Here is a 23,498-nt window from a genome sequence, read left to right as displayed (position 1 = left end):
GTGGCCATGAAATTTCTGTGTTCAGCGAAATTATTCGATGACCAAAATGCTCACGCAATAAAGAAATCGTGTCCGTTGCGGAATGACAGGTAGCGCCATCCTGTTGGAACCAAGTAACTCTATACTTGTGTCTGCGTTTCAATTCAGGAATGAGAAACTCGTTTAACATTTTGCGATACCTCTCACCGTTCACCGTTTCATCAAACACATACGGTCCCACTATACCGAATTTAGCCACGCCCATCCAAACAGTCAACTTAGCGGAGTGTAGAGGTTTCTCGTGTATTATCATCGGATTCTCTGTCGACCAGTAGCGCATATTTTGTTTATTCACATCACCGTTTAGATAAAAATGAGCTTCATCAGTAAAGAGTAACGAGTTCAATGGAATCTCACCAGTATCAATTCTTGTAAGCATATCCTCGGCAAATGATTTTCTTCTCACAAAATCAGTTTTTTGTAACTTTTGAATGATTAAAATCTTATATGGATGGAAACTGAGGTCTTCAGATAAAATTCGTTGCAGAGAAGTTGGTTTGATTTTTAAATTTAACGCTCGTTTACGTATTGAAGTGGTAGGGGTAGTCTGTACTGAATGCCTTACTCGGTCCGTTGTTTCTGGCGTTCTTACTGATCTTTTCCGACCTGTAGGCTTATTTTTACAAGCATGAGCGGTTTTCTCGAAGTTTTTTACCCATAATTTCACTGTTGGCCTCGATGGCACTTCACTTTTACCGGTAAGTTTAAAATGTTTGCGGAAGGCACGAATTGCACTAATGTAAGAGTCATTATTTTTGAAAAAGGCCTTTACAATAAAAGCGCGCTGCACAGCCGTCCACTTCTCCATGGTAAAAAATTAATACTGAAACATAATTCGGCATGTGTTGGCTACCTGGAACCGCTTTTACCATTCCCCTAACACCATTTGAACGCAGATCAGTGCTCACCAAAATGTGAAAGGTTATTCTGGAACACCCTGTATATGCCAAGATAGGTACTCGTACTATAACGACACCTATCTCAAATCTCTCTTGAGGTTATAAACGCGCCGTGTATACCTATATGTGTAAAAAGTTGACACGTAATTTTCTTTTTTCGTCAAAATATTATAATATTCATTTTGAAGCAGGCGAAAGAGAAAAAAAAATATGACAGTCACGTGCTTTTATTAATGTCGTACGTATAGAAAAATAAAGTATACGTATACTCGACTCGTCGTCGTCATCACTCGTATACCTACGTATGTACCAAGTATATCACTATATACTCTGTGCGAATTATTATTATACGTAGTATACATATTATAACGTAGATATACCACATAAATAGGAAAACTTTTCAACCACTATCTGAAAATTTCCCTATGCTTAAGTGGAACCAACTTTTGGTTCGACATTTAAAAACTTTTTTTCTCGTTATTCCCTGCCACTCTCTTCATCTTTTCATGGTGGTTGAAGAGTTTAAAAAATATTATACATACGCAGAAGCATTATTATTGTCGATGGTGTCCTCACGTGTGTATGTCACTTACATACATACGAGTATATCGTGTGACGACAACGACAATCATCTCGCCTCGATGGGTACTTCATCGTAGTGGAAAATCTCCATATTATCTGTTTAGCTATTCGCAGATTTTCTATGTTTCTTACGTCATTGATGTATGAAGGAAAATTTGACAGAAGTGGAAAGAGAAGAAATATTGTTGGTTTTGACGATCTTGTTGGTGGGAGTTTGAGATCACCTGGGTTGAAAATGAGAAAATTAGGTAAAAAACCCACGTTGTTATTTTTTTGAACGGAGGTTTTCTTTGGGAAAGATGAATCCAATACACGTCTATTGGGCTTTGAACTTACATCGTTTCAATCGTTCTTTTGACCAGCAACTTAACACATTGAAAATATGTAATATGTAATATGTAGCAACATCGGCAACGATTTGATTATTACTTGAAACAAAAATCAGTGATCGTTGTTCATGTTGCGTTTACAACTTATAAAATTTGAGAAATTCTCCTTCATCCACGTACAAAAGTGATGCTAAAAAAAAAAAGAAAGAAAAAACAACTCATCATTATATAAAATAGGCTATAATGACAAGGATTAGGGTTTAAATTCTTTCTTTTTTGGTACATACCTACCTATCCTCACCGAAATCATTTCCTCCAAAATTGACTGCATACTAGTATAATTTGGAATAAAAACATCAACATCATTTTTCAATTGATTGGACAATGAGCTGGACTCGGTACATTTGCCATAACCGAAGATTTTCAAGGAAGATGGCGACAAAACTGTAATAAACGTATAGGTAGCCTTTGTAGCTAAAGGCGATTTCAGCGAATAGACGACGATTATTGTACGAGGCACAGACATGATATTTTTTGCCTGCAATTGGGCGAAGGGTTTAATGCAAAAAATACATAGGTGAATAATTACAATTAGGTACCTACTTGAAGAATCACGAATACCTAATCAGAATGATGGAATCAATATGTGACCTCTCAAGCGTAAGCGTACCACAAGTCGGATTTTTGAAAATTGATTTTATCACGTATTTAGATACTAGAAACTGTCCTCTTTCGAATGAGACCGACCCCAGCCACCTACATTCAAAATTCGCGACATGACAGGCATTTGAACTTGAAGTTTAAGAAAAGCTCATTCCGAGAAAAACGCATTTAAAGAAAAAGTAAGAAAATCTATTCATTTAAATTTTTTTATATGGTCAAAGTGGGGGGTTAAAAATACCATCAAGTGAAAACAGTTACAAATCACGATTTTATAATATAATTTATGAAAATTTTCATAAAAATTATGAAAAAAACATGAAAAACAAACAATAAAAGTCTTAAAAATAATTTTAAAAATCAATTTTTTTGAAAAAAATTTCATGTTTTGAATAATTTTAAGTTAAATTTGCTTTAAAACGATTATTTTGAAATAAAATTTACTGAAATTTTCGTAAAATTTGTGAAAAAAACATGGAAAACAAACAATAAAAGTCTAAAAAAAAAAATTTTAAATCAATTTTTTAGAAAAAAATCATTTTTTTTTGTTTTGAATTTCAAGTCAGATTTGCTTTAAAACGATTATTTTGAAATAAAATTTACTGAAATTTTTGTAAAATTTGTGAAAAAAACATGGAAAACAAACAATAAAAGTCTAAAAAAAAATTTTAAAATCAATTTTTTAGAAAAAAAACATTTTTTTTTGGGTTTGACTTTAAAGTCAGGTTAGCTTTGAAAGCTGAAATTCGGGATTTCTGCCACTTTCCGGTCGATTTTTTATCTGTGACTTCGGGGTAACGTAGTACACTTGTCAACTCACCAGATTCCGCTAAAAAACAATTTTTCGATTTTTTGACCTGAAATCACGTTATTGCCTCTAACTCGAAAACTCGTTTTCCGACTTGTGGTACGCTCACGCTTGAGAGGTCACATATGCTTACTTGATTTCCAGTATCTCTTCTTCCAAGTGAAATTCTACCAAATCTCCAATCGTGTCTCTTTTCAATTGAATAGGTACCTAGACCTACCTACGTACCTATGTGTGTACCTATTATTCACTATACTTAAGGGTGTTTGTGATCGCGTTAAAATTGATTTTTCAAATCAAAATTTAATCACTCACGAGGTTCCCATGTATGTATATTTCTTAGATAGTCGATGAACGATACCAGTCTTTTCGGGTTTTCGTTTTTGATTATGTTTCCTTTCCGGATACCTATAGTAATTCGAAGGGAGCCGAATCTGTAGACATTACTTAATCAATCAATCTTGATAAAATAGTTGAGAACAATGCAATGGTATAATTTATTAGTCAATGAATTCGACATCGGAATCACTTGAAGTAGAAATTTGTTAGGTAAATCAAGTAGGTACTGGATGTTGAATGATTTATAGGGCCATTCACGATGTACCTAAGAGTAAAAAGTAATGAAATTTAATTAGAGTATGAAATAATTATGTAATAATTGGAATTCACACCTGAATCACCCGATTCATAGCATCAGCCGTTCAATGGCACGTACCTCATCGGCGAGGGTGGAATCAAGTTCTCGATATGAGATGAAAAATTAGCAAAATTTTAAAATTACTTACTTACTTACTTGTACTTGAAAGTTTTTTTATTTCTTCTGTCCACTTAGCGTAATAGTGGATGAAACGCTTGATTGATATCGTTCTTAAATTTCTCTAGACATATGTATGTAGGTATTGGTATTTTTGTGACTGTTGAAAAAAAACGATTATCTGCGCAGTCAACTCGGTTACAATTCAATAGACTTATTTTTTCTTCAGATATTTTCAACTGAAGTTGGAAAGTTGGACAGTGGACTCGAGTCCATTGTTCGTAATTAAAAATTTGAAATTTTTTCACCATGAAAATCATAGCAGAGCTTTGAATTTCTCACTTGTAAAATTTGATCACCTATTTTTTTTTCTGAAAATCGTAGGAAGCTCGACGCTTCATCGGAGAATTTTTAAATTAAAATTCCAGTAACGTACCCATGGCCCTTTTTGTACACTTGTGTGAAAAATTCTGTACTGGGCCCTGCGTAAATGCTCACCTCAACATTTTTGAAAATATTTTTCCAATTTTTGGGAAAAAATCAGCACGTTTGTAAAATTTTTTGTCAGGATTGAATTTCTTGGAGCTATAGGGTGTCTGGCGAATGGATGTCAAAACTTCAGATTTGGATATAACCGGGTACGACTTGAAAAGAAACGTTATAAGGACAAAGTTGCCTATCTTTGAATTTGAAGGGGCAACCGAGGATTGGAAAAGTATTGGCGGAAAAACGTATTTTAGACCTTGGGAATGGGTAGTACTTTGAGAAATAAATAAATTTCGTCGTTATGAATTTTTGCCTGACTTTGAATTTGAAGGGGCTATAGAAACATTTTGAAAGAAAAATTTGAGAAAGAAGGTTTCTAGCCCCTTCAATTTTAAAGTTGGGCAAAAATTCATAATGGCGAAATTTGTTTATTTTCCCAAGTACTACCCATTCCCAAGGCCAAGAATACATTTTTCTCAAATTTTTTTCCAAACCTCGGTTGCCCCTTCAAATTCAAAGATAGGCAAATTGTCCATAATATAACGTTTTTTTAAGCCATACCCGGTTATATCCAAATCTGAAGTTTTGACATTCACTCACCAGACACCCGTATGGCGTATACTCTGTAAATTTTGAAATCACGTGTAAAATGCCCGACAAATCTGCGTTTTTAAACTAAATTACCAACAAAAAATATGGTTTTTTAATCAAAATCACCCACAAATCGTTCCTGCTTTTTTGTCAAATTTGCTAAAAAAAACTCATTTTTTTGCAAAAGTGGTTGGAAAGACTCGTGTTTAGTTTGAATGACTCATGTTTTGTTTGAATTACCAAATAATGAAGCCTTTTATAGTCGGAATTGTCAGATAAGCCTGTATTTTTCGTTGAATAGCTTCGTAAAATAGACTTGTTTGGTCACCAAAAAATCTGCTTCCTTGACAAAATTAGGCAAAAAAATCAGTGTTTTTTATCAAAATTAACAAAAAAAACTTACTTTTTTGTCAAAATTGCGTAAAAACCTACTGTTCTGCGAACATAGGGAAAAAGACCCATGTTTAGTTATAATTGCAAATGAAGCCTTTTTTCTTAGTCAAAATTGTCAGAGAGTCTTGTTAATGTTGTTGGTTTTTTTTTGCTGAAATTCCAAAAACATGTTTTTTTCTGGTCATTATTTCTCACGTCTTTTATTTTGGAGATCAGATCAATCGGCTATGATTTTTTGCCACGCTCCATCAAATTTCAAAAAAATTGAAAAACGACTCTTCTTGATACGAGTATAATGTATTTTTTCGAATGAAGGTTGTCTCATTTTTTATGCTCTACCAGTTTTTTGAATTTTTCACTCCAAAAGACTTAGGTATAATTATTCTCTCTGAAGAGATTCCACATTAAAATGAAACTCCCTAACAATTTGGATCGACTGCTGACTTTCAAAAAGTACGAAATTAAAAAATTTTCAATACATTTTGAAATCAGTTATTATCATCATGGTTTTCTATTTCGCATGTGAGATTATTGGCATTATTCGAGTAATGACTTCCAAAAAGATTTGGTTTAACATACGTGGAATATTGGATATCTCATCATAGACCGGACCTGTCTTATCCAGAGTATCTTCTATGAACTCATGCGTTTCATCATTTCTGAAGCCAGACCTTCGAGACATCAGGGTTCAGTACAAATGTCCTCCTTTGCCTCTCCTAATACGAGTACTTACAAACCTGGCATTTCCCTTTCCAGCAAAACACTAATTTGATAGACTTTCGTAACCCCTTCACAAATCCAACGTATGCAACCCAAAGAACACTACAAAGTATATTTCAGCCATACTATCTTGACCACATCAAAATACATATACTTCTCCACATGCAAATACAAATTTGACGATCGAGTAAAATACACAGAGCAAACGATGAAAATTATTACATATTTTTTTGTTTTTCATTTTAAACAAAATATTCTAAAAATATTAACAGCACTTGATGCGCATTAAAAATTCATTATTTGCGCGTATTTGCGCTTTACAAAGTTACAAAAAGAAGCACATTGCGCATAAACACACGAATAGATTAAAATAATACAAGAAGTAATAACAATTTATTAAAATCTATATAAATGTATAAGCGTCGAAATGCGACAAAGGCACTAACCATATCTAACCAGACAAATCAACTCTACAATGGAACTTCGTTATACTCGTAAGGCTTCTTTTTATTCTCGAGGTGATCTTGTATCTCTATAAGAGATTTATTCCTAGTCTCAGGTAATGTAAGATGCACGAATATGGCGCAAAGCACGCAAACTGCAGCGAATGCGATAAAATTCACGTGAATACCCCAAGCTTTATTAATGAGCAAATACAGCTTGGTGGTTACGAAGCTCATTGCCGAATTGGCGATCAGAGAGGCACATACGCCCACTGCTTTTATGCTCAATGGGAATAATTCGGCACGTATTAAATATATGGCAGGATACATAAGAGAGTAAATGCCAGCGAATAGGGAAATACTACCAAATATCAGCCATGGAAAATAAGGCAGTGGAGTAACATTCGCATTCACATAGTACAGCAATGCTGTACAACTGTGTGTCAGAGCAATTAATATTGAGCAAGTGATGATGATAAGTCTACGATTAAAGCTACTGACGAAAAAGGCCGCCAAAATAGCGACGATAAATTGCAATAAACCGAATAATATGGTGAATTCGTTGGATGAGATGTGCTCGGTTTTAGGAAATAGAGAAGTAGCGGCGTAAGAATGAATAGGACCAAAACCCATAGCTCCTACTAATAAATAAGTGGTAACTACGATTAAAAAACTCTTGTAATTGGCCGACGAAGTGACCAGTTGGTTAAGCGAGGACTTTTTGGATTTTTCCAATAATACGTTCTCTTTGATATTTTGTAGCTCGAGTTTTACTTTATCCAAATTGTCTACACCTTTCAACCATAGGAAATTCTTCTCAGCTTGTTCGTATTTACCTTTCAGCATCAAAAATTGAACTGGTTCCTTTAGCCAAATTATCGACACAACTGTCAAGACTCCGACAGCTGCATTTATAGCTGTGTATGTTTGGTATGATAGATACGTGGCTATAATGTATTCGCCGACTATTGCTCCGTAATAGCAGATTGACCCTATGGTGCCATAAACACCTCGGAAAACTGGCGACGTATTTTCTCCAACGTATACGGAATTTGTACAATCGTTCATTCCTTTAGCTACACCGTACAACGTACGTACTGTGTAAATTACCATCACCGAACTGCTGAACATGATTGCCAACCAGATGAGAAAAAATATCACTGCGCAAGTACTGATCATAAATTTACGTCCGATGGTATCGATTAACATCGCTGACAATACAGCGCCAAGAATTCTTCCTATGTTGTCTAGAGAAGCTATCCATGTAATTTGATTACCACCAACTCGTATGTGGGATGCAGAACTATTGAAGTATGCCAATGCTGGAGATATCCATCCGTCGCCGATACCCAGATTCATTTCGTTGAAGCTGACTGAAATTAGTAGAACAGATATTAGTTTTGGTAGATGTTAAAAGTGATGAAATGCAGACTCGGTTGCTGGTATGTCTCTCCATAAATATCCGTACTGTATCAATAATCGATAACCATAGTCATGGGGCAGATGCTTCCCTATAGGGAGCCTGAAAACTCTATGGAATTGAAAATAGAAATTATAACTTATATAAAGAGAAAGACACGGAGTAGGAAGAGAAAGGGAAATTAGAGATTTTTGACGGTTAATCCATTACCTCCATTCAAAGTGAAATAAATTTTTCAGCAATACTTCGGAACATTTTTTGAGAAAGAATTGAGACTTATGGGATTTTTTGCAAAAAAAAGTCAATTCTTATCAGTTTTTGATTTTTTTCGGACAAAAAAATTCAACAGTTTTGCGAACAAATGAAAATAATACTTAGCAAAAAAAACAAAAAAAATGATGTGTAGGTATATTTTTTGGTAATTTCTGGCGAAAAAGCGAAGTTTTCGATTAATTTTTTGGAAAAAAGGTGAAAATTTTTAGCAATAAGTATTGCTGAAAATTAAGAATTTGACAATCTAAGCAGAAGCACAATTTTTGAATTTTTTCACAATTTATTGCCAAAAAAACTTTTTTTTTTGGAATTTTTGTCAACTTTTGGCAAAAAAGCAAGATTTCGGCAATTTTAACAAAACCAGGATTTTTGAGCAATTATTGACAAAAAAGCAATACTTTTGGGTAATTTTTGGAGAAAAAAATTTACAGACTTTTTGGATTTTCTTGCGAAAAAACAACCAATTTTCATCAATTTTTGGCAAAGAGCAAGGCTGAGATTTTTTTTCAATTTTAGCAAAAAAAGAGACTTTGGTAATTACAGGCAAAAATTAAGATACTTTTTGCCAAATTTCTGGGAAAAAAGCGAGACTTTAGGGTAATTTTTCAAGAAAAAGGTGATACTTTGTAATATTTATTCGTAATGTTTGTCGAAAAAACGAGATTTTAGGCAAAAAAAAGTTCTTTTGTGATAGGTAACAGTCGAAAGGAAAATTCAGAATTCCATATTATCCAATCAAATCAGATTTTCCCAACTTGAACTGTAATTTTGTCAGTTTTAAAGCGCAGATTATTGCTTTTTTAACCAGGTTGATATATCTCATATTTTTTTTATCGTGAATAAGTAATCGAGGCACTTTTTTATCAACATGATTGTCGATATCGCCATCAAGAAGCCTCCATTTTTCTGATTTCAAGTCTAGAAACCATTTTTGAAAATACCCTTCTCCTTAATCATGCAAATGTGAACCCTTCAGTAGATGAAATTTCAAGGCAGTTGGTTCAAATTTGGTAATTTCAGCCTCAAAAACATTTTTTTTTCACCTCAATTTTTAACCATTCTCAATTTCCTGTCATCACTTAGTCTATCCAAATTGGGTTAGGAAACTGAAAATCGAGGCGCACGTTATAAGAGTGCTCGGTGCCTTGAACAACAAAACAGAAAAATCAAGTAGGTTCTCGAGTACTTATTTTTCTAAATCATACTGAAAAAAATGATTAAAAAATCGATACCTGTTAGCACAGCCAGCGTTTGATGAATAGTTCCCGTCATGCCCATGACTAACGACTGTAAAGCAGAATGTCAAATTGAATTTCCTACAACAGTAAAAATATCTATAAGTTATGTAGTATGTACACATATAACTCGGTGCACATGCAAATTTAATTTACATACTTCCAGAACGCAAGATTAGGCAAAAAAAAAAAAAAATTACCTATAGGTAATTTTACACGTTCAATTAATCAAGAATGCATATTATAGATACCTATATAAACGTTCCTTTTTTAGTGGCAATTGAAAAGTTCCACAGATAAGTTGAATACACAGATTCAAATAGAGGTATTTATACTTTCCATGGAATTTTTCCCAGTAAAAGTTGTAATATTTTCAACTTTTACCCGGACTAGTCAACAAAAAATAAAGTTGATGGCGGTTTTTTGCGTTATAGAGAATTTTTTTAGGGTATTTTGATATTCCGTAGACGTGTCGTGATTAAGATTGTCATTCAAATTAGTTCGCGATGTAAGAGGCTTTGCGTTTCCAAGGTGTGAAATTTTAATACCTGTCTAGATGTTTAATTGTTTACACATGCTGCGCTGTAATTTGCAGAAGGCGAGGTGAACGACGATTTGCTTGACAGATGAATATTCCGAGAAACTAAAGAAGCGTTGTTTAGGCTGCGGTACATAACCCATCTATGTCAAGATGGAATTGAAGAAAGCCTACTAATGTGTCTGTATGGTTTGGAACGTGTCGAGAATGTGACAAATAAATAATAAGCTGGTGGTAGCAGCATCTTTGTGTAGGTAATCGAAATGTAGTGATAAATGGTCACTTTTTCGGTTTTCTGACTGATTTAACCAAAACTTACGGATTGGTACACAATAGATCTTTTTCTATAAAGTTAAAATGGTTACAATTTGGTTAAAATCATGTTTTGCAAATTTGAGGTTGACAATTTTGACAATCCGGATATGCTCGATCAATTTCGAGCTCCATAAGTTCCCTCGAATCTTTCTAAATAGGGCATTGCTGAAAATGGCCAACAGAAGAATTTGATCATTTGATCAACATTCCAGAGAAGTGGCTGAAATTCAATATCTCGAAACCGAGTTTTCCAAAAATTCGCCATTTTAGGTGTGTCCTTTGAGATGACAGGGTCAATTTTTACATTCGGAAAGTGTGTTGTTGATCACATGTGCAGAAAGTGTGGTATATTTTGATTGAAGACTAACAAAGGAATCTTGTTAACTTGTTTACCTGCAATTTGACCCTTTGAAAAATCATGTTATCTATACCTAATTGTAAGGCTCAAATTTGTAGCTAATGAAGTTCATTTTTTGAATTTTGGCGAATTTTTGAAAATGGCTGAGATAGCCTAAACAATGACGATGTTTTCATAAAAATGGTGAACTATACGTAATAAAAATCTGAAATTCTGTTTTAATACCTACTAAAGCATGGTTGTCCATTCTCTGGAGAATTTAGAAACCGAGAAAAGTCATTCTGGTTCTTTTCTGTGATTAACATTTTTTTTGTATTTCAACAAAATATTAATAGTTTGTGTCTGGGTTGTTGTTCCTTCGCTGTTGATTTGAACATTGCGAAAACGAATAATTGGCGAGTGTCTTACGGTGTCATGGAATAAGGTTTCGGTGTTATTGACGAAAAACGCGTTCAAAATTTTGATGTTGATTTCTTTTGACGATTGCATTTTTTTGTGTTACATATTTTTCGATAAAACTTTCTGCATCGACTTCCGGATACATTTATAAATACAATAAAGTGACCTGTATGAAGGCCACATTAGACTTGAAAAATTCTAAAATGTTCCAAAATTGGAACGCCTCCCTTCTATCTTGCTCCAAAAAAAGAATGTACTTTTTAAAGTGAAAAATCATATTTTTTTGAAAGTGAAAAATCATTATTTTTTAAAAGTGAAACATCGCATTTTTTTTAAAAAGGGGAAAATCATTTTTTTTGAAAGAGATGAAATATAATATTTTTTTAGCTCCTGAAAATTCTCAAGTAGTCAACTTTGAACAGCTGCTGTAACCTTTTTTGGAGCAAGATACAGGAATGGGTCGCAATTTTTGAAATTTTTGGACTTTTCGAAATGAAACTTTGTCAAGAACAATTTTCGGATCATAAAAGTATGTACGAGCAATATTAAGTATTGGAAAAAAAAAGCAAACAACTCCCCAACCTTATTCTATAACACAAACTACTGCCCCGGTAACGTCATCTTATAGGCAGAGATATTCGCGTTCAGTTCTCGGGGATCAGCGTTGCTGTTGTTTGAAAAGGGTATACTGTATTAGTGCATTGATTATTCAGAGTACTTATACACGTACGATTTATCACGCAAAAATTAATAATCCTACAGTCAAAAATTATTTTTCGCTACTAAAAGAATTCAAACAACACTTTCCTTGTTGACTTTCTGTTTTCAAATTCGAATTATTGAGCTAAAAAAATTTCACAATCGCAGTATCCCCTTTTCAACAACTTCACGCGTAAATCCATAAAATGTCTAGCACTTTGCGTAAAGGAAGCGAATATGGTTCTAGAGCTTGGTGTAGGCCGGATTGTGGTCGATTTTTTTTTTCATTATTTTTTTTCCTTCGACCCCAGTACCCGTGGGACTCTCGGAGCTCGTCGAAGCTTCGTGGCTTTCTATCTGTTCCTGTAATCAACATCGAAGGAACATGACTGCGGACAATTTGACCCCGATTCATTTATTAGTATGATCAGTGATCGATGCGAATCTCGTATATGTAGGTGCGTGACTAGTTGATGTGAGTTTGGCGGAGCTGCATCACTGATGGGTGATCTGAGCTGGGGTATAGCCACACTAATTCTCCAGTTCTCCATTCGTGAAAGCTTTTAAAGTGTTTGGATGCTGGTGAAATGGTGTTGATTTTTTCCTCAATTAATCTCGAGTGTGCTTTCGTAGCTATGGGAAAAAATCATTGAAAGTACCACCTCTCGTCGTCAGAATGCAGCCCAATGTTAGTCGCTTGCAAACAGGTTGTACGTAATTGTTTTGAAAGACTATGACGAAAAGTGGTATGTTACCCTGCCAAGTTTTTTTTGGACGCTGGAAGCCCTTCAAATGTACCCGTCTTGCGCCCGAGCACATCGCTTTGGCTTTGGACTGTACTCGCAGTTTTACGATTTGAGAAACATTATGCTAGATTCGAGCTCTGAGAATATCTGTGAAGGTTTTGAATCTCATCTTCGTGTCTTCTAACGTACTTACTGCGTTTACAGTCCTGCACTGAGAGGTCGTGTATGATTGCTGCAATTTTTTTTTGAAATTATAAAACTAAATTCGCATAATTTTGCAGGGTGTCCACAGGTCTGGAAAACCTGGAAAACCTGGAAAAGTCAGGGAATTTGGTCGGTCTGGAAAAGTCAGGGAAAAGTCAGGGAATTTCGTAATTTTCACGCAAAATCCCTGGAATTTTCAAAAAACGATCAATTGAAAATTCTGAATAAGGACCTGTGATGAAAGAAAAACACTGTTTTTCACTTCTCGAAACGCAAATTTTCAAAAGCTTTTTCTTTTTCAAAGACAACATGAAAATTTCTAGATTATAAAAATCAAGTTTTTATGCCAAAAAATGAACTCCTTACGAAAAAAACATCGTTCTTAAGCATCTCGAAATGCATACAAATTTACAAGAGCTTTCGCTCTTGCTTGGGCCTGTTCTGTTTTATTTTTCAAAATCAACTTCCTTCAAAAAAAAACATAATTCAAATATTCTAAAATTTTAAAAGCCAAAAAAAAGCTACTCGTCCTCACTAAAAAAACCAAACCTAATTCAAATATTCTAAAATTTCAAGAGCCAAAAAAAAGCTACTCGTCCTCACATAAAAAAAACTCGTTTTTATGACTCTCGAAACTCAAATTCTCAGAAGCTTCCGTCCTCGCTTCGCTCGAGCCTGTTCTCTTTTCTTTTTCAAGAGTAAACTTCCTTCAAAAAAACATCCATTCCAATATTAAAATTTAAAAAATCAAAAAATAAACACTCTTCGCATTCAAAAAAAAAAACTCGTTTTCAGGCATCTTGAAATGAAAATTTTTGAAAGTTCTCGCCCTCGCTTCGCTCGGGCCAATTTGCCTCTCATTTTAAAATGAACAAATTTCACATTTTGAGGCCTTCAAAAATCAAAAAAAGAAAAGAAAAATTTTTATAAGTTATTATATGAATACATAGGTATTTTATCAATGGGCCAAACTTGATGCATGTTTTATTTATTTTTAATTAGAAAAGTTAATAATCGAAGTTAAGCTGTTTTTTATATCCGAAGAAGTATCCAGTTCAAAGAGAAGCTTATGAAAAAAAATTACCCCCCCCCCAAATTTAAAAAAAAAAATTAAAGTACGGAGTGAGCATAGAAAATTGAGAAAAATGGTCTGGAAAAATGGAAAAATTTGTCTGGAAAACCTGGAAAAGTCAGGGAAAATCATTTCCAGAAATGAGTGGACACCCTGTTTTGATAAAGCATCGGTATTGTTGAGCTATCATTGGCTCGTGCTGGAAGTACGTATTTAGAATATTTGAAACCGGTTTACGAGTAATTTTTTTGGCCAAGTTTGGCATGCATTCGAGAAAAATATCCCAATGATTTGTGTAATTTCTAGATCTTGGTAAAATTTTTGCATCAGGTCCTTTATATTGAAAAAAAAAAAAAAAAAAAAAAAAATGAAACTACAATTTTGGAATACAGTTATGCTTATGAAATATCAAGTTCGTGATACCTTCTGGTTTTAGCTAAAATTTGAATGTTTCCATCAGGTATACTGCGCTTTACACGCCAAATAATTATCTCATTAGAGTTTCCTTCAAATAAACAGAACGTAACTCGCATAGTACTTCTGCGGCAAAATAAATGCCTAGATCGAACTCTAAAGGCACTGATACATCGCATGAGATCGACCAGTATTACAGTACAAAACTACACAGATGTACCTCTACCTCTACCCTCTACCTTTCTCACTTACGACTACGATACACTTTACTAATTCCGTTCGGTTTCAATAGGGAGTACCTACAATATTTTTCATCAGTCGATTCAATCTGTCTTATCGTGACGAGAAAACCATAAAGATATAAAGATGATTACCGTACATTGGTACGGGCCACTTACGTTGGTTTTAGGTTAACGGTAGTCGACGGGATGTAATTATTTTGTCACGTAAGTGACGTCTTCACTTGATACGGTATGGTAGCAAGTACGACACGAGCGTCGAGCAAAATGCAGTATTCGAGTTGATGTTCGGTACAGAATCGGATGTTGGTACATACATAAATTTGCAGCTAATGAAACTGTAAAGAACGTTGAACATCTGAATTCGCGACTCGCGTTGTAGTTACGATGTGTTCGAGTAACCTATAGCGAATAGGGATAGTGCCAAGTGATCAGATGGAACCGCGAAATGACGTAGTATATTATAATGCTAACAACAACCCATACTTATATTACTATAATTCCAACGAACCGGCTTACTCGAATACCCAGTCATCGATCAGGATACCAGAAAAATCATATCGTACAACACAACGACCTAGACTAACAGCAACAAACAAGCAAGTTAGAAAGAGTGAGTACTCGTCTCAGCTATATGTTTTATAATTCGTAAATGGAAAACTCACTTCTAATTCCGAATTCGATTCGTATGTAGATCCACGAATCAAACCCGCGAACCGAAAATCAACCCAAATCCGTCGACAATTCTTTCGACCAGGTGCTGGAATCCTGCAAAGGCCTCAGCAGCAACAACAACAACCTGTGGCTCGAAATGCTCTACAAATGTCGCTTCTGTTATTATCCATATTAGCTTTCGGTACGTTCGCAACGACTTCCATAATGATGGGTCGAAACAATCGACGTAATAATCGCAGGGAACAGTCTACGTACAGAGTAGTTATCAATAAAGCATCTGCGATGGAGGATAAAGAAACCAATACAACTAGTCCATCTTCAACACACTGGGCTTCTCTGTTTACCGAACGTATTTTCGAATTTATTACCGATTTTGTACAAGATTTCCCTAACCTTTTGTAACCTTATGAAATAATTCGGTCGATTAAAGTTCTTATTTTGTAATTTTTTTCCTTCAAATTTTCAAGTGCGTGTTTTGAGTTTTAAACGAAAAGTTTTGTTAATTTTAAATCATTGCATTTTTCCAACTTTTTAACAGAATGCAATTATGCATTTTTTAAAACTTCGATTGGCCACGATCAGTTTGAATACAAAGCTTCACCGGATCGACCAGCTTTCCGGCCAAGATCCAAGCTAAATTGAATGATACTTTGTTGTTCGACTGAACCAATAATTATTATTGAAATATTAACAACTATAAAACTACCTCAGTACCATTTTAACAATAAGTTGAATATTATATCCATATTTTGAAAAAAAAATGCCAGAACCGCGTATTTATGGAGAAAACTGTCCGGAACTTCGTCTACCTATCTATTCCCCGAAGTCGGATTCAGTCATAAGCAATTGGTAACCAGACCAGCGCCGTAGACGTTACGATCCGCATGTATTGATGCTCGTATACCTGTCTAGTTGCCTACCTACTGCCTGCTGTCTACAGTAGCGTGTTACCTATGTATAGTTGTAGAATGTGCTAGATACGCCGCGTAAATGAGTAGGTAAACAACAATTTTTTATTTTTTTCTCGTTATTCCGATTGCGGCGATGCGAGGCGACGCGACGCGACCATGTTGAATAAGGACAACCACTAATAGTAAGCAGTAACCACTACCTATGTAAGTAGTACCCAGAGAACGGATTTGCCAATCGTCAACATATCATCATAGTGCGTATACTACGTAGACGTACATACTCGACAGTCAACAAGCTATAGCAGATATTCGATAGTTGGGTGCGAAAGCGATTGCGATGCTTTGGTATCAGTCGATTCATTCTGTTGGTCTTGATTCTTGAATGTATGTAAAGTTCTCTTCTTATACCAATACAAACGTACGATGCCGCCGAATACCGAATACCGAGGCGATCGAGTGCGATACAGGTACAGGTAGTAAATAACTGAATATACCTACCAGCATTCTCTGTTCCATACGCCTCCTACGTCTTCTGGGCTATGTACCTACCTAGACTGTCTGAATACCTGTAAAAATACGTAGCACACGTAAATTTACTTAAATACTTACTACACATGAAAAAATGATACGCTTATAGGCTTATGCTTCTTACTTGTTACGCAATGTTTACGACGAATTTTTTCGAATCTTGATCACGACAATAAATACGTCGTACCTACTCTAGAATTTGAGATATGTGATCGTACTTGGATCTACGTTGCTCGTCACTGATGAGTGATGACTCGATTGAATGATGCCGCGCTGAGACGCCAAGTGATCACTGATCACTGATCACCGGGCTATTGATGGTGTGATAAGCGATAACTGCAACGTGATACTTTACCTACTCGTATTTACGACTGCGAGTACTCAACGCTCAACAAGTACCAGACGCAGGGATGACGGTCCCGAACGATTTTGTTGGGGGTCACGGGTCAGGCGTCTGGGTTCACAAATGATATAAAGGATCAGAACAAAGAGTCGGGGTTATAGAGGATCGGATCGGGATCCGGTTTAATTTTTTTCGACACTTCTTTGTGATGATTTTTGGCATAAATGTTGCTGGCTTAAGAAATCGAGACACAATTGAAATGGATGCAGAATTACACAGACAAATTTTTCGTGAACATTTTCTTCGCTTTTGAGAGTCGTGAATTTGCAAACAAATCAGTGTAATAAGAATACCAAATTTTACCCTTGAAGTATTAACCTACTTCTGAAATTTCAACTTGTAGCTACTATAGGTATAGAAAAGATCTTGGCTCAAATGAACATATCCAAAATTTCAGTTTGAACTTCAACTCTGAGAGATGTGAGATCCATTCAATTTTTTCCGATCTTGTTCTGGATTCAGAACTTATATACCCTTGAACCTTCAAAAGCCATAACAATTTGAAAAATTGCATTCAGTGCTTCCAATAATGCCTAGATTAGGTATTAATATGTATTTTGGAAGCCCCTCAAATTATTTTTAAACACATTTTTCTTGCTTTTTTTGTTGTTTTTTTAAAAACCATTTTCAAAAAAAAAAGTGAAAATGACCCACTCTGTTGAAAAAAAAATACTGAAAATTGTTCTGGGGACATTAAACGTAGATTCGACTAAGAAGTGGTAAGGGGGTCGCCGATTTTTTTCCTGTGGAAAGACTTCCTGAAGGGGTGACCAATGGGCAAATCGCAGCCCTCTATCCCTTTTTTAAAGACGACCAGGGGGTGTCAAAGTTTACAGTGAACTTGAAATATCAGCCATTTCAGCAGTGAATTACTCGATAACCGCGATACCTACCAAAATTGTACTTTTACCAATAATTAGGGGTTTTGAAAGACTTTTTGGTGATATCATAAAAATCAGTGTTGCCAATTTTTTTCGTACGAAAACTAGCTCGAGAAGTTTCAAAACGTAGTTTTCAATTCTGAAAAAAATATATGATGGACAACTTTTTATGCTAAACAACATTTATTAAAAAATTGGGATGGTATTATTTCGTGAAGTCGGTTTAAAAAAATTGAAAGTTTGCGAAAAAATGCGATTTTTTTAATTAAAAACATGAAAGAAAGTTTTGACTGGTGAAGTTGACACATTGGACCCCTATTTTTACGTATCCGTTGAAAAAGTTGAAAAAAACCCCTTCACTCGATGAAATGAACTCGATGAACTCATCACAAAAATATCTGAATTCGAAAAATTTTAAAAAATAAACGAATTTTAATTTTTTTGCTGTGGGGGGGGGGGGGGGGGTGATTTTTATAAACTGTTTCATGAAATACGTCAGAAAGAGGTCAAAATAAGACAACTGAATAAATTTAAAGTTTTTTGGTGTTTGGATGGAATTGAAAATTGAATTTTTTTGAATTTTGATTTTTATGTGATGAGTTTATTTCATTGAGTGAAGGGGTTTTTCCAACTTTTTCAACCGATACGTAAAAATAGGGGTCCAATGTGTCAACTTCACCAGTCAAAACTTTTTTTCATGTTTTTAATCAAAAAATACTTACATATTTTTTCGGAATTTTTTTAGAGTCGGAACGATCTGAAAACTACGGTTTGAAACTTTTCGAGCTAATTTTTCGTACACTACAAAAAAAAGTGGCAGTACTGATTTTTATGATATCACCAAAAAGTCTTTCAAAACAACTGTTGGAAAAAGTTCTGGTATGTATCGCGGTTATCGAGTAATCCACTCCTGAAATGGGTGATATTTCAAGTTCAGTGAAAACTTTGACACCCCCTGGCAGCCTTAAAAAGGGCTAGAGGGCTGCGATTTGCCCATTGATTATCCCTTCAAAAGGTCTTTCCACAGGAAAAATTGAAAAAAAAAATCGCCACCCACCCCCCCCCCCCCCGGTCGAATTGACGTGGAATGACCAGGGTGTCTACTGGCAAGAAAAAGGCAAGAAAGTTAGAAAAAGGCGAGAAATTCGCTTGGATGGCAAGAAAGTTAGAAAATAGTATAGAAATTCCTTCGAAAAGCAAGAAAATTTCCAAGAAATCACATCAAAAATCTCTGAAAAATTGAAGTTATCCCAGCAAAATTTCAAGTTTTTATTTTGTTAAAATTGATGTTGTTCTACTTTTCGAATTAAAAATTTTCCAAAAATTTTGCCCTCGCTTCGCTCGGGCCATTCAAGATACTGTTTTCAAAACTTTTAAAAATTCAAAAATTAAATAGGTTTGAAAAGTGCAAATTTTTCATTCTTTGAACAGAACAACTAACTTTTCAAAATTGTTGATATTATTGCGCTCCGATGAAAATGTAAAATATAGCATACAAAATGGTTGTTTTTTTCGTTTTTCACAGCAATTTTTTCAAAAAATTTTCGCTCTCGCTTCGCTCGAGCAGTAATTTCAACTTCATTTCAATAAAATGATAATTCATTGTGAAGGGTTTTCTGAAAACAACCTAAAATGTCGATTTTTCGTGTCTAAAATTCTGATTTTGCTCTCCCCTCAATCACAAATAAAAATATACCTAAGCTCTTTCATGGTTTGATCCTGTAAATTGTATATGTCAATGATATTCAGCACGTTAAAATTTTGATTGTTGTCGGAAAAATAACAATTTTTTGTGGGAAAAATGACATCGTACTCCCCCCTCCCAAAAAAAACACGACTTCGATCCGCATTCGAGTTTACTTTTCATAGAATTGAATTAACTTCAGTAAACTTACCTCATCGTTTGTTTTTATTGCGTTTTTTTATTACTATTTTTTCATAATAAATTTTTGAGAAATTTTGTTGGGAGGGGGGGGGGGGTTAGAGGGGTTAGCGAAGATTATCTATGCGTAAATATGAAGAGGGTAAGAAATTTCATTTTTGGAAGCAAGAAAAAAGCAAGAAAAGGGCGAGAAATTTGCTTTTTTGATTTTAGTAGACACTCTGAATTGACCCTCTAGCTTCAGTATTTTCATCAACCAATTCGTTTCCAGCAGTTCTGGCTTCGAACTCAAAAGATTCCGAATAATGTTTCAATGTTCGGGTTAAAAGAATCTGGCTTTGGTTCAGGGTTTAAGAGATTGTATTCTGTATTTGGTTCAGGTTCATTGAAAATGATCAGGATCTTTTGAGGTTAGGGTTCAGGATCGGGTGCTACATTTACAAATTGTGCTCAAATTTTTACCATAGGTTAGAAACTCTCGTGGGAACATACAGAAAAAATTTTATCCATATTGGTTCAGTTGTCGTGGAATTGCACCGAGTAAAAAAATGAAAGTTACCCGGATTGCACCAAAAGAACGAATCTTCCAGTCCCACTTACTCAGACTGCAGATCGTCATAATCATAATTCTGGTGTGGTTAGAAAATTTGTTTTCATGGTTAGGTATTTTTTAGTCCAGCTCCAGCAATAAATTGTTGGAAAAAAATCCACTTTTTTAATAATTAATATTTTGAGTTGTGATAGCATATTTTCTGCATGTATTCCAGTAATGTTATTTCCCTATCTTCGTAATTATATGGCTTGGCCATATCTGCAAGGGACTTCCTCTATTACAATTCGCAATGAGAGTACAATTTTTTTGGTTGGGTGGTATTTTTGCAAATTTTAGAACGGTTTTGTAGCATACAATCATTCAAATAGGTTTTCAAGGTCGAATGAAAAGCCTTACACATATTCGTTGTTCTTCCTGTATTGTCTATTGACGCCCATATTTGTGAGGAAGAAAAGTTGATTATTCAGAGATGTAGTATTCCGCCAAGTTTGCAAAATTCAATTCTATCTGTTACACAAATGCCTCTACCGGAGTTTTCCTTTTTTTCTGGTTGGACTTTGCGCATATTTGGGTTTGATTGTCATTAAATTATCCAGGTACTTCACAAGGAGAAATCATGCTGAAACCAAAGACCCAGTGAAGCCATTTGGAAACCTTCGAACCTTTTTCTGCTTTATACCTGTGTATGTTGATGACAGACCAAGTGCTTAATTAAACTTACCCTGGTGCACCTTACCCACATACGTGGCCCGTGCTCATCTGATCTTCTCGCAATTTCGTCTCGAGCACTTCGGTTTGGGGTTTACCCATCCATAACCTATCGCGTCAATATGAAGAACATGCTACGACTAATCTGGGTGGCTGCGCTGGACCCATCTCCAATAGTCTCCAATCTCGTGTGTCCGTTAAACATGGGAATCCCGTTGGAATTATGCGTACGACCACTGACCAGAATCGTGAATCAGCGGAAACGTCTCGTCACTAAAACCAACACCTCATACTTAGTATGTACCTATAGGTAAACGTTAATTCCGAATGGCTTTGGCTAATCCCCATAACCCTTGTATAGGTACGTATATCTACGCAACGCTTTATATCGCGTATACACAATACGACTAAATCGAGTGCAAGTTGATAACCTGATACATTCTTTACTTACGTAGATAGGTAAGGTACTCGAGAATCGAAACCGCAAAATACGATGTGAATTACTCGTTAGCCATAGCGATTCCTCGCTCGTTCGGCTCGCACATGGATTATACGAATATGGTAGGAAATGCCGCGAGCGCGAGCCATTTGATTCAACGTGTTTTAGGTAAATATCCGTCATCGTCGCACGCTAACGGACCCGGACACCACAAACCGTACGGCCAACTCGAGTAACAGCAAACAAAACAAAACGAAACAAAACAAAAATACCTAGGTATATTTTTAAAACTTGATTTGGAAAATTTCATGTTTTTTTTCCATTAGTCATAAACTTGTTTACAAAATTTGCTCTAAACGAGTGCGTCGCCGCGCCGCACCACTCCACTTTAATCCAATCCATTCTATACTGGAAAACTCCACTGCGTAGGAAGGAAATACGGCACTTATACATATACATACCATAAGTACAGTATACGGGAACGCGGATGCTCAAGTATAATCAAGTTGATCAAAAGGGTTAGCGAACGCGTATCTAACCTAAGCATACTGATACCTACCCATTAAGCACGTGTAATAAATTACATAGTATCGTAGGTAGTTCTTTCTGCCCGTCTGTATCTGAATAGCTGTAGATAATACTAGCTGTGCAGTTGGCTAGACTATTGCGTCTGCTTTTCGTCTGCCTATCATTCTGAAGTACATAAGCTACGAGTGGGTACATTAGAGTAGACAGAGACAGCTAAAGATATTCTGCTAATATCCTTACCCATCAAGTATCCAGCAGCCAGTACTATTCGTACCCACAGATAACAGATACAAATCTCGAAGCCGAAATTGCATCGTGTCACGCCGAGCCGGATCTTTGCGCTAGTATCGATCGATCGTAGCGAATGATCAGCGCATCAAAGCCCAGGGGTAGCAACTTAATAGGTAGCGAGCTATCAACTAGACGCGTACCGTGTATAGATAGATACGAGTATAATGAATACACAAAATGGTATTATACTTTTTACACTTGTTTTTCTTGACGTCCTTGTTGATTCACATTTCACACTTCCTGCATCAAGTCGCGTCTTTTCGTCGTCTACTCTGTCTTCGTCTCTGGTCTATGTCCTCGAGTCCTGTAGATAGGTAGGCAGGTAGGTACTTTACCTGTGCTCTGTTAAAATGTAGAATAACACGGAAAGTGAATTTTTATTCTACGTAGAATAAGTAGCTAGAAAAATGTAAAAAATGTACCGATTGGTTGATGAATTGAACTTTAACCATTTTTTGGTGGGTAATTGCGTTTTTATCATTTTAATGTTGAAATTCTTCAAAAATTCTCAAAAAAGCTTAGAAAGAAGATGAATTTTTCATTTCCTCAGAAATATTGCACATTATAATATTCTGGTTGAAATATTTGAATTCCTCGTGTAATTTCAGCCCATTTCGATAGGTCACATGACATGAACATGACGGTTTCTCAATTAGCCGATCTTGAAATCAAGACTCAATTTTGAGTTCAAAATTTTCCAGAAATATTCAAAACATTTTTCGTCAAAATACAGGGTGGCCTTAAAGTCGGGTCACAACTCTCAAGATTTGTTTGTCTTGAGCTCAAAACTCACATTCATTGAGAAATTGGATTTTCTCTTGAAATTTTTAATGCATTTTGATAGGTCGCAAAGATGACTTTATTCATTTCTCATTCATTTAGGTAAGTTTCAAATGCCAAAAAAATAAATAAATAAATGAAAATTTGGAAACATTTATTTGTTTATTACCAGCAATACTAATGTACGTAATTACCTAGTATTATATCTAAGTATTTTCCATTTACCAATGCTAATCAAAAAAAACATGAAGTACTTACTTAATAATCATTATTCATTAGTTTTATTCTGATTCGTACTTTTCT

The 23,498-nt window shown here is 35.2% G+C and overlaps 3 protein-coding genes across 3 annotated transcripts in view; 2 read left to right on the top strand and 1 right to left on the bottom strand.

Annotated features, from left to right (window-relative positions):
• The window catches only part of LOC135841264 (nephrin-like), a 1,354,679-nt gene that overhangs the window by 47,728 nt on the left and 1,283,453 nt on the right, over positions 1-23,498 (top strand). The gene's annotated exons all lie outside the window — the stretch shown is intronic.
• LOC135838484 (facilitated trehalose transporter Tret1-like) lies at positions 6,352-9,709 on the bottom strand. Its single transcript, XM_065354134.1, has 2 exons — positions 9,630-9,709; positions 6,352-8,077 (listed from the first exon to the last, which is right to left on the bottom strand). The coding sequence occupies exons 1-2, from the start codon at positions 9,673-9,675 to the stop codon at positions 6,732-6,734; spliced, it is 1,392 nt and encodes a 463-aa protein (XP_065210206.1). The 5' UTR covers positions 9,676-9,709; the 3' UTR covers positions 6,352-6,731.
• On the top strand, positions 15,052-16,702 carry LOC135838485 (uncharacterized). The gene is made up of 2 exons (XM_065354135.1): positions 15,052-15,229; positions 15,311-16,702. Exons 1-2 carry the CDS (start codon positions 15,052-15,054, stop codon positions 15,691-15,693), a joined length of 561 nt encoding a protein of 186 aa, XP_065210207.1. The 3' UTR covers positions 15,694-16,702.

This window comes from Planococcus citri, chromosome 3 (assembly GCF_950023065.1).
Source record: "Planococcus citri chromosome 3, ihPlaCitr1.1, whole genome shotgun sequence".
Lineage (NCBI taxonomy): Eukaryota > Metazoa > Arthropoda > Insecta > Hemiptera > Pseudococcidae > Planococcus > Planococcus citri.
The sequence above is the reverse complement of the archived record's forward strand: the minus strand, read 5'-3'. Positions and strand labels throughout refer to the sequence as shown.